We start from the raw sequence: 12,422 nt of genomic DNA, 5'->3' as shown, positions 1-12,422 counted from the left end.
TTTGATACACGGTGATTGTTTACTATTTTCCAAATGGCTTTTTGTTTATTAACAGACTTTTTTATTTGTTTACTGAAAATATTTGATTTTTGATTCTTTATGGCTTTCTTGAATAGTTTTTTTACATTTTTGTACTTTTCCTGGTGCTTAGTGTCTTTTGTAATTCTAAATTTTTCATATTCTATTTTCATATTACTTTTCAAAAGTATAATTTCTTCTGTTAGTGGCACTTTCTTCTTATTAGGGTATATTCTTTTTGTTGTTTTGGGACAAGCTACATTTAAATAATATGTTAAGTGGCTTATTAGCAATTCCCAGATATCATTCGTGTCAGTTAGTTGGTAAAGGTCTATCCAATTTTCCTGATGTAAGAGGTATTTAAGATAATCTATATTTTGCTCACATGTATCCCTACATTCTATTGTGTAACTTTTTGAGTATTCTAACCTTTTACCTTGTATTGTAATTTTTTGAGACGTGTGGTCAGAGATAAGCGTATGTAGGACTTCAGCTTTAATGTGATTTGATTGAATGTTTGTTATTACATGGTCAATCAGGGTTTCTGTACTTTCTGTTATTCGAGTTGGTTCTTGAATATCCTATCTATATAAATTAGATATAACATACATAAAACACCAATGCAGGCATGCAAGTAAAATAAAAACAAGAGTCTAACAAATTCCCTTTTCATTGAAAATTGAACCTGGATTTCCGTTCACAAGGGACATTTCCCTTCATGTAGAAACACTGCCTCTGCCAAGCACGACACAGAGAGCAGGAAGAAACATGGGTTGTAGTGTTGAAACTAAACCCACAGATGCATGTTTTAAATAGCCACGCACTTCGTCTCACTAAGTACAATAATAAGTTTTGGATAATGTTGCATGTTTAAAAACTCCTTTTGCAGTTAGTAAGTAGAAAGGCAAGTGCACTGTTCACATCTCCATCTTTAAAATGTCAGAGAAATCATTTACTTCATTGGTTCTGTTGAAAGAAACTGCATGACAATGAAAAAATAATATAAGACAACCAGTATTTTCATGAAAAGCTTTTTTCGTCTCTGCGATGACATAGTGGTAAGGTCGTCATCTTGTAATCAAGGGGTTCCAGGTTCGATAACCAGTGGAGGAACATGGTGGTTTAGATCCCACCTTAAACTGTAGGTCCAGTCATGATTAGCCTCTCTGTGCATAAAATGGGCTTAAAAAAACAAAACTCAAACTCATGTAAAGCTTTTTAGTTGTTATTTTCCAGTTGATTGTGTCATGCGCAGCTGAAGCAGACAACCCAGAAGTGTCGCGGGACTACCATCTTTTACGTCGAATGCTTGATGTAGATGAGCAATTTATTGAGGTCAAGGAACTTGGAGAAGAACTTGCCATGCAAGTTATGAAGTAAGTATCCGATATATAACAATACATTGAACTGTTGCAAGGGTTGTTCATGCATGCTTTGAAAGTATATTTGTTCCTTTAGATAACCCGATAGGAAAGGCCTCCTTTCAAACGATGTCAGAAAGTGAAAAATGTCAACAATCTCCTCTTCTTGTTAAAACTTATGTCATAACATTAACTAGTTAGATTAGCATTTACTTTTCCATTATAAATTTCCATGGACCATACCTTCTAAGAAATTTAAATAGAGAAGATTTCATGACTGTCGTAACCCCTGTGTATGACAAGAACACTGTTCCTTTACATGTCAATTTCTCCTGAATGAAGAATGTGGATGAAAACTGGACATCGAGATCTCACCAATTACCAGTGGCGGTTGGTAGCTAATGCAATTTCTAGTTGTTCGCTGCCAATATTTGTGAAACTAGTGTTTGCAGAGGTTTGCAGATGGCGCAGCTATACTAAACCTAAAGACACCATACTAGCTTCCACAGTGATGGACTCCATCATGATGCTCTTTGAGAGAATAGAAAAACAGGTAAGAATTTCTCAAGTACATAAATTTTCTTGTAAATAAAGTGTTTAACTTCATTTCTTGTAGAACCAACAGTGGCGAAGCTAAGGCGTAAATACTGGGTAGGCTGAAAAATCTTATATTTTTTTATATACAGCAGGTCCATACGTCGATTCTTGCTGGTCGCAAAAGTATCAATTACTCTTTCCTTGAAGCCTTGATCAATAGAAAGTTCTTTAACCAGTTTTTTTTAATGGCTATTGTACTGAGAGAACGTAATCTTTCATTTTTCATTGAATTATGGAGATAATTTTTTACTCTCTTGAGGGTCCTCATACTTCTTTCGGAGGAAGCTGTTGTAACAGGGAATGTCAAGACCAACTTGATAAGTTGTGTTACTTTTTTGTAGATTGTTTGAAGGTCATTGGTAACTATGAATTTTCGAAGATCTGCAGGAGGTAAATGCTTTTCTTCATCAGCATAGATATTCTTTAAATCATTTTCTAATCGTTCTTTGTTGAAAAATGGATATGTGGGCAGAAGGATACTTAATTTCATCACAGGAAAATGTAGTTTATATTCCCCAAAGCTATTTTGGTCTACCAATTCAACAAATTTTATCTTTTTCAAGATCTCCAAAACGTATTTCCAGTTGTACAGTCAGTGTGTCCAAGATTTTGTAGGTTAAGCATTTGAGAGTCACGAAGTTTTTTTCACTTACATTTATTTTTCTGCATGTGGATGTAGGGCCTCAGTCATTTGTGGAGATGTGATCAACATCATGCTCTAACTGCCTTTACTCAGGGTTGCCTATGGTACCTATTTAAAAGAGGCTGGGTGAATCCTAGAGCTGTTTGAATCAGGGACATTGCTGGAAAAATTCACACCTGAAATCATATACCCTTGGAATTCAACTCAAGTTTCCCATGTGGCTGTGAGATGCCCTACCGATTGGACCACTGTGAATCTGTTTCATTAGAATAACTCTAAGCAAAACAAAGACAGATTAATACAATATAAGGCATTCCATTGAAAACAAAGATTAAGTTAAACAACTACAAATAGTTGTAACAAACGTATTATGAAATTAAATGTTTTAACAAAGGAAAATATGCATATGTATTTATGATACATTCGATTTAGTTAAATTTTCTAAATAAATTTTGATTACACATTTTTCGTTCGTTCATACATGAAATTAATATACCTCTTACTGTCTGTGCTTTGATCTTCAACACTGATTTTTGACAATATTCTTGGATGTGGATATGATAAACGTTTTTTGATATGTCGTTTCAATTTGTTTTGAATATTAAGTAACTTTCTTTCTGCCTCATTCAACTAGCATGGGCGAATCCTTGTGTTCCATGCACTGGCATATATTACAGCTGCAAAAAGTGGACTTTCAGAGTCAGAATTAGAAGATCTAATATCCCTGGATGATCGTGTATTGGATGATGTGTATCAATACCATCTTCCACCAGTGCGTCGAATACCTCCTCTTCTGTGGACAAGAATCCGAAATGACCTTCCCAACTACTTGTCGGAGAGAGATGCTGACGGGGTTAGTGTCATGAACTGGTATCACAGGTACAGATTTTATTTCTCTCTCACAGGATACTTTTACATATTTTAGTTGCATGTTTCCAAAGTAAATTAAACTTACAGAAGCAGATACTCGTATGAGGTGTGAATAAAATTGGAGAAATTTGAAAGCATTACAACTTAAAACGTGATATTCTTAGGCACTGGCATACTCTGGATTTTCTTTCCGGAGGGGGCTGGAGTTGTAAAGGTAGATATTACATAGCTGCATTCTAGGGGACCGTGATGCACTTTAAAATATTTCAAAAATACCATTTTTAGCCTTTGTCCTAAAAGTTGTTTAAGACAAAAAATTGCAATGGAGAGCCACTGTAAAGCAAGGTTTCAGTTGCTACTTTAAATTTTCTCCCCAAGATATTTACTGCTTTCATTTGACAATTTTAATTTTCATCAAATTTTGGGAAAGGCTGTAGCCTCATCAACCCCTCCTCTATGTATGCCAGTGTTCTTAGGTTACAGAAGAAAAATGCAATACTATATTGTATTAAATATGAATGATATCCCTCTTTTATTAAGCTTACGAAACCAGGAATTGGTTTAAATATCAGATCGGCATCAATTCCAATATGCCGATTTCAGTCAATACTCATACATCAGAAGTTGGCTTCATGACATTCCTGGAAACAGTACGTTTTAGAATTAAATGCTTAAACTTGTTAATTAGGATGAAAAGGATGTGAACCACCACTATTAAATGCAACTATTATAAAAGTTCTTGTCAGTTTTATCCATAATTTTGTGGATTAGGAGGATGTTACAAAAAAAAAATTAGGGTGTCTGGGTAAACCACTGGATTCTTTTAATGAACACAGTGGCACAGGAAGAAAAGGGTACGGTAATCCTAACTCTAATAACACAGATACAAATTAGATAGATTAATGAACAATGGTTAAATGTTCAGCAGTGAAAATGAGAAAAAAAATAATTAAACATAACAGGAGCAGAATAGTATGTTCTATTTTATCTTTTCCATAATAATCATACCATTCTCATGGCAGGCAGTTCCGTGACACAGCGAGGGAACGTTATTTCAAGAACATGAACATGGCAATGTATTTCCATTCAAGCATTGCAGACTACTTTCTTGGCATCTGGGGTGGAGGAGTTGCCAAGCCCTTCAAGTTTACTGAAATACAGAGACATAGGTAAGAATAAATTAATTACATTGCATTAGGTTCTAATCGTAGCTAATGTTGATCTACCACACTGGAACAGAAATCGGGGATATTTTTATAAGTGTGATTAAGAAACTTATGTGTCTTGAAATAATGAGAGAATAATAGAGTGGCTCAAAATGATGTTAACATTGCAAATTCCAGGTTCAATCTAAAAGAGAAAGAGGGCTCTGCTGATCGCAAGGTGCCTTTACAACCATTAGTTTTCCATTCAAAGGATGGCAAGCGTGCAAGATATAACCTAAGAAAGGTATGTTCTGATATATAGACTTAGAGACTATAAGTGAGTTAGTGACATGGACGTCCAGAAGGGGGGGAGCAGGGGTGGGGGGCCATGCCCCCCTGGAAAATGAAAGTCAACCAAAAATTATATATTTCACACATATAATTTCATTTCAGCCACAATAATGTGTGTTAATTATTGCACGAGCATGATAAATTCAAATTGAAGCAATGTTTTTTGAGGCAATGTTTCCCATTGGGGAAATATGCCATGTTTGCCTCCCTGGAAAAAAATACCTTCCTTGCCCCTCCCTGGGAAAAATCCTGCGGACGTCCATGGGGGGGGGAGAGAGAGAGAGAGAGAAAGAGAGAGAGAGAGAGAGAGAGAGAGAGAGAGAGAGAGAGTGAGAGTGAGAGAGTGAGTGAATGAGTGAGTGTGTGTGTTAGTTTATTAAAATTTACAAGTTAATAGTGCTTTTTTAAAACCTCTGCAGAGCTGAGAAGTATTTTTTTATGATTTCACAAAGTTAATGATTACCAAGAAAATACTCTGCACATGCATATTTATTGTAAACATGAAATAAATCCTACATACATAATGTTGTTTCTCTATTCCAGTTTGGGGAGTTGCCGTTCCATCTCATAAGAGCTCGTCGTTTCAAAGATCTGTATGAAAATGTACTTTTCAACTATCAATGGTTGCATGCAAAACTTTCTTCCTGCCCTCTGCAGGCTGTGTTGAGTGATTTTGAAGATGCCTGTAATAACATTGAAGACAGAGAAGCAACAAGGTAATAGTAAAGAAGGCCTACTTTTCTTGCCAAATGACTGAAAACCTACACTATATTCTAGGCATGCAATTGTGAAGAAAAATATCAGTTGTAACCTACACATATCGATTTTATAGCATCAAATTTAAGAAACCCATATCAATCAAATTATTATTGGGCATGCCCAATGCTAATATTGCATTCTGAATCGTGATGCAACTTTTAATGTATCACATTTTGTTTTCAGTTGGTAAATAATAAAAGGTACAATAAAGTAAGGAAATTGCACGGGGTGGCGAAGGAGGTTTGAAGGTAGAGCATCACACATTCTCCATCTCGGACATGTTGGAGGTGATGTGACCAGCACAATGATGCAGGGTTGCCCCCATATACCCATTGATTGGAGCCTGGGTGAGACCCAGAGCCACTTCATCCAGTAACATTGTGAGAAAAATTCAAACCATGGGAATTGAACCTGGGTCTTGTGTGTGCCAGTTAGATGCCAGACAAATGCAAGCTAGAGAACAGCTCTGTGTACCCACACCTGCTTTGGTATGTGGATATTTTTTAACCTAAGAGATGGCAGTTCTTACAAATTATTCTCTGGTGTGGAGTCCCTTTATGCACAATCAAAAAATGTCAAGTGCTATCAATTAAGTTTTCCTACCACATCAGGCACGGCTCGTGCATTATTTTCTTGTAGGTTCACCGAAGTCATATGATACATAATTAGTTTCTGCAAATAGACTTTCTTCGCCAAACAAAAATATGGGGCAGGGGGCTTAAAAGGTTCCTCCAGAAGTATAAGGTTTCATAATAGGGGTGTGTGAATAAATTTTAGGCTGAAACTACAATAAATTGTGCCTTTATGAAAAAAATTGGGGTTTTATTAGAAAATTATGGACATCCCCAAGATTTGTTCCAGGGAGGGGCAAGCAAGCTCATTTTCCCCAGTAATAGTGTGTTACCCTGAAAAAAGACTCCTTCAGTCTGAAGTTACCATGTCCCTGGAACACCTTTATAATACATAATTACTATAAATTATTGCACCTGAAATGAAATTATATTTGTAATATATAAAATTAGGTTGACATTCATTTTTGGGGGGCATGGCTCCCCCTTGCCCTCCTTCAGGACGTCCATGCATGCAATTGAAAAATGACTAATCAGAAATTCTCGTACAGTTATTAAAGACGAATGGCAACCAATGACATGTGCACACTAGAAATCGAACCTGAGACCCTTTCATTGGAACACGACAACTTTGTTCAAATTTGGAGTTGCTCGACCAGCACACGCTTTATCTCTAATTTTCTTTCAACGGACAAGGAAGTTTGTTTACTTTAATGAAATCCATTTCTAGCGGTAATTTCTTACCTGCGCAGACAGCAACACCAATATCCACACTGCATCAAATGGCGTAAACTAGCTGCACTCACAGAATCCTTTGATACTTTCCAGTTTCCAACAATAAGCACTTCAAATTCTAATAGGCTCCGACAGGGTTTCCGACATCTTCCTTTCTTGTCTATAATACCATGCGATTATTTCACTTTGGCGTACTCGAAGTGTTTCCACCTTTAAGGAAAAACGTCTGAATGCAAGCACGAACTACTTTGGTAATGTACCTCTTATTTTAATTCATCATATCTAATTCCAGCTTTCATTCATTTCTACTCATCCATCTCTGTCACAACCTTGCATTTATTCCAAGGTGTTCGGAACAAAAATGGTATAAAGAGAAGATTGAATATAATGCATGCGCTTCAAATGTGAACCCCCATAGGGCAACACTGGAAGGGAGGAAGCAGTGAACAGTGCCTTCTGCTGCGGCTTTTGTGAGTACGAACTGCGCATGTCTGTTTCTTGGAGATGAAGGCAAATCTATGATGAAGGTTCAGCAGTATCCTTTTCCATGTATTTTCCCCTATTCCCACCATGAGCTTCCGACTGCAACCCGAAGGTTTGACTACGGCACAAGCTGTCCTGTGGGGGTTCAACTCAGGCTGACGTGCGGTTCTCTTTCTCAGCAAAAGAATTCGCCCTGTTACAGCCACAAATACATTACTTACTGTGAAGAAATGTTAGCGAATAATTGTGAATAGGTAAATATATTGTTTACTTTTCATTCTCGAGGTGAATACCATACATTACTGGGGGTTCACTGATCCTATGTGCTATAGGGCCAACTGCGCATGTACCACACCACATACCACCTTATGTTACAGAAAATAATTTATTATAACCGTTAAATTAATAACTAAATCCTTGCACTGTAATAGTGAATTATGGAAGCAATTTAAACGTTTTTATAAATACATATGCAAAGGTAACCAAAAGGAACTAAAAACACCAATGTGCTTCTAGGACACTTTTTTTTTCAGCCTTGATGATCATAACGTAATGCATAATTGTTACTTCTTACTGTTGTTTTTCCATCTTTTCATGTTGCAACACAGAATATTTGGCCAAAAATGTCCCAACAAAATTATTCGTTCAGTGTGATTAAAATCAAATATAAAGTAAATATGGTTTGGATTTTGATTGTTTAATAAAAAAGGACATGAGCTTTGCTGTGAATATTTTTGTAGTGTGTTCTTAGTTCTTTTAAAATTCAAAGGTTAATTTTATACACTGTAAATAATGTACAGGGTGTTTACAAATTTCATAAGTAATAGATTTTTCAATACAATTTCAGAAATATAATTTTGTAAATGCAACAGAGTGAAATTAAAATCGAAGTGATGAACATAGTTATTTTGAAAGCAATAATAAAGAATTTACAGGAAAAACATTAAAAAATTGTATATTTGCTACATTTTGAACAGTTTACTTCAGATTAGACCAAGTGCTGAGAAGATAAAGTAACATGCGCCCCTTTAGAAAATATAGCATAGAATAGGAGAAGATGGCAGTATAGTTAAGAATTTAAAATGCATCAAATGCTGAATGAGAAACAGAAATAAATTTTATTACAATATATATTTGAGGTTGGGAGAGGTGTGTGACATCTTGTAGCCCCCCAAAAAACTAATGAAAGATCTTTAAGTGCGATAAAAAGAAATGCAGCAACAACAGAGAACTATAAAATGTATTTCATTTGTAACACCCTGCATTTTAAAATAATGTATAAAAAACTGGTAGTGCTAATAATACTTTTTGTGATTCCTAGGGAGATGATTCGAAAAGCTGTGAGGTGAGTCATGACAGGAAGTTCGCCAAGATTCTGGAGCTAAAAATAAATTTTCTTTCTTCCTTTTTTTTTCTCTTGCTCTTCAGGATCGTTTATACTGTCTATGACACATTTACTTGCTCCTAACTTTCACAGTGTGTTTTATACATATTTTCATGTGTGAAAATTAGGGCTGATCCGATACCACTTTGAACCGATACCGATACAGATACCTACCAATACCGATGCCGATACTTGTATAATTCCAATTTAAAATAACAAAGGATATACTGTGTATATATATATATATATATATATATATATATATATATATATATATATATATCTGTGCGTGTGCTCTGTTGCAACGATGCATATCTCAAGTTTACAGTCTTTTTTTAGATCAGTGACAATCGAACAGATGTTTTAAATACGAGAGAAATATTATTATAAGAAGCTAAGAGCAAGATAATCGTGTCATCGTCCCCCCACCCCCAATGTTGAAAAATGAGATCATACCTCTTCAACCTCCTCTAAAACTATCCCAAACTAACATTAAATCATCCGTGAACACAAGAATAATTGGCGTATTACCAGCCCCTGCTGGACACGATGTCTAAAACTAACAGTAAAGCTGTAATGTAAAACCAATCTCGTCTCTTTTTGTCCTTTAACAAAGAGAATAAAAATTTGTAAATAAAATGCAAGGAGAGAATGATAACTGATTGATTAGGCTGATCAGAACTGGACCTACAGTTTAAAGTGGGATCCGAACCACTATGTGCCTCCACAGATTACAAGGTGACCACATTACCACTATGCCATCGGGGAGGCTGAGAGAATGATAGCTAACCAGTCTCTTGCTTCTATATCAGGCGATTGACTTCAGTACAGTGATATTCTGACGTGACTTTGCTTTCGACATACCTAGTCTTACCATATATACTGTCCCAAAGTTTTAAGTAAATAGACACAAAATGGTGAGAGATATTGTAATATCAGAATAACATGAGATGCATGGATGCATTATGAACCAAAATCACAAATAATTATTCGAAATGGCCACCTTTAGCACTGACACACTTCTGAAGTCTTCGTGGCCACTCATCAATGGAATTACGCAACACATCAAGTGGAAACTCCGCAGCTGCCTTCTGAAGAGACCGCTTTAAACTGTCAATATTGGGATGTCTCTTCTTGCAAGCCATCTCCTGAAGCTTGGACCACAATTTGTAGTCCGAAGGGTTTAAGTCTGGACTGGCAGAGGGCCAATCTGACGTGGAAATGAAGTCAGGAACATTTGCCTCCAACCACTGCTGGGTGGTACGTTCTTTGTGTGCTGGGGCTGAGTCCTGCTGGAAGCTCCAGTTCTCTCCATGGAATATGGTGTCGGTAAGATTCTTGCATAGTGTCTCAAGCACTGTCTGCTGGTACACTTTGGCTGATGTTTTTACCCCTTTTTCACAGAAATGGAGCGTGTCCTCATAACAAATGTTCCAGACTTCATTTCCACTTCAGATTGGCCTTCTGCAAGTCCGGACTTATACCCTTTGGACTACAAATTGTGGTCCAAGCTTCAGGAGATGGCTTGGAAGAAGAGACATCCCAATATTGAAAGTTTAAAGCGGTCGGTCTCTTCTGAAGGCAGTTGCTCATTTTCCAGCCGATGTGTTGCGTAATTCAATTGATGCGTGGCCACGAAGACTTCAGAAGTGTGTCAGTGCTAAAGGTGGCCATTTCGAATAATTATTTGTGATTTTGGTTCATAATGCATCCATGCATCTCATGTTATTCTGATATTACAATATCTCTCACCATTTTGTGTCTATTTACTTACAACTTTGGGACAGTATTTATGGTAAGACTAGGTATATACAGAGTACTTTCGGCAAATGACTTCTAAAAAAAAAAGTAAGTGCGTAGTTCTATCCATTGGCAAAAAGGAAAATCCAAACCCATTACTACATGTTCCAGAAAGTACCTGCCATCATCTGTTGTTCAAAGAACATTATTCCCCTGCCACGTCCCTGTGTCGAAACATGCCTGCTGAAACCCAGTTATTCAGGTCAGGACAAACAAAAGTCTAAAGTTGGAAAGGAAAAGGGGGATTAGCCCAGGTATTTGAATTTCCAGGAATATGTACTATGTCTAAGACATGTCCACCACATCGGCAATGACAGTTTTGACTGCAGGAGGTCTCTAAGGAAAGAGATGTCCACAATACTCCAGGTGTCTTGATGGCACTGGGACCTTATTGGGATTATTGTTACATGAGGCCGCATCTGTGGGAACAAAGCCTGGTAGACTTCAAAGGAACTCCTATGGGGATAATTTCATGCTACCCTTGATTTGCAAGATACTTGACTGTGAGTCTTATCTGTGTATGGATTCTTTGTCACGTACTTGCCGTTCACGGAACTTGAGTCCACGTTCAACTAATGCACAAATACGTATTTTTCAGTTATTTTCAAAGCCAAAGGTAAGTTGGAAAAGGTGAATGAACCTTTGAAAAGGAACAAATTTTGGTTTTGGCCACGCTTCTAGCGACTCAAAGACAATGGTATCGGCTAGTATCGGTGCAAAAATATCAACCGATACTGATACCCTTGGTGTATATCGGTATCGGTATCGGCTCAGCCCTAGTGAAAATATATTTATACCTTCATCACGCTGACTTTGACACAGATGTTTGTGAGCTATCTGTTAAACTAATGTACAAATTTCACTCTTCAAAATATGTTTTGTCTACTAACATTTTGCATGGCATGAATTACAACTGTATGTTTAATTTGGCTGCTTGAAAGTTCATTATTTTCCTCTTTTTAATTCCCTAACTATTCTTAACTAAATGTCTAAAAATGCACCTATGCATTGATAAAAACTGTAAGTACATAATTTACAATAATCTTAGAAATTTGTCTTTACTTTTGAAATTAAACAATATGAAATACAATATTAAAATATATGTTATTTTATACATTTTAAAGAACTTATAACAATAATGTATCTTTGATTATAAGTACATGGAAACTAAAAAATATATTTATATATTTCATATGTACTTCACTATTAAACTAATATGATAATCTGCGCAAGAAGCAAACATAGTTTTATGTACATATTTTGGATATGAGCTATGGGCATCCTTGTGAACCCTGCCAATGTAGTATATTGAAGAAAATGTAACAGAACTATGTGTGAACAGCCTTCAGTGGCAGCATACATTTTGGATTAGTTTTTTGTTCTTCACATACAGGCATAACTTAAAGGAGATCATATTGGTGTAATGCCTAGGAAAAAAGTTTGGGGGAAAAAATACACAAGTTAAAGATGGCTAAATCTGCACAGATTAACATTGATTAAAATCGCAGAAAAGAACAATATTTTGAAGCCTCCATCATTACATAGGTACTGCATATCTATGGTCCCAACTACTATTTTCAGGGTTTCCCTGCCAGCAAGTGTTAAAAATAACTGCAAGTCATGCATCAGACAGATTTCATGCAACTATCATGATATTTGATAAACACACTAGGTAAATTGTTGTGGGATATAGTAGCAAATCATGAC

General features: G+C 36.3%; 1 protein-coding gene across 3 annotated transcripts in view; it reads left to right on the top strand.

Annotated features, from left to right (window-relative positions):
* Positions 1-12,422, top strand: part of LOC145998457 (NACHT and WD repeat domain-containing protein 2) — a 78,780-nt gene that overhangs the window by 41,144 nt on the left and 25,214 nt on the right. For 2 of the 3 annotated variants that reach the window (XM_083134866.1, XM_083134867.1), the window contains exons 11-17: positions 1,255-1,394; positions 1,722-1,932; positions 3,254-3,498; positions 4,512-4,658; positions 4,833-4,938; positions 5,529-5,701; positions 8,853-8,876. In XM_083134866.1, the coding sequence (XP_082990992.1) occupies positions 1,255-1,394; positions 1,722-1,932; positions 3,254-3,498; positions 4,512-4,658; positions 4,833-4,938; positions 5,529-5,701; positions 8,853-8,876 (1,046 nt within the window). The remainder of the gene's footprint in view (positions 1-1,254; positions 1,395-1,721; positions 1,933-3,253; positions 3,499-4,511; positions 4,659-4,832; positions 4,939-5,528; positions 5,702-8,852; positions 8,877-12,422) is intronic. The other variant, XM_083134868.1, reaches the window with a different exon arrangement.

This window comes from Lepisma saccharinum, chromosome 14 (genome assembly GCF_977018435.1).
Source record: "Lepisma saccharinum chromosome 14, izLepSacc3.1, whole genome shotgun sequence".
NCBI classification, from domain to species: domain Eukaryota; kingdom Metazoa; phylum Arthropoda; class Insecta; order Zygentoma; family Lepismatidae; genus Lepisma; species Lepisma saccharinum.
The sequence above is the reverse complement of the archived record's forward strand: the minus strand, read 5'-3'. Positions and strand labels throughout refer to the sequence as shown.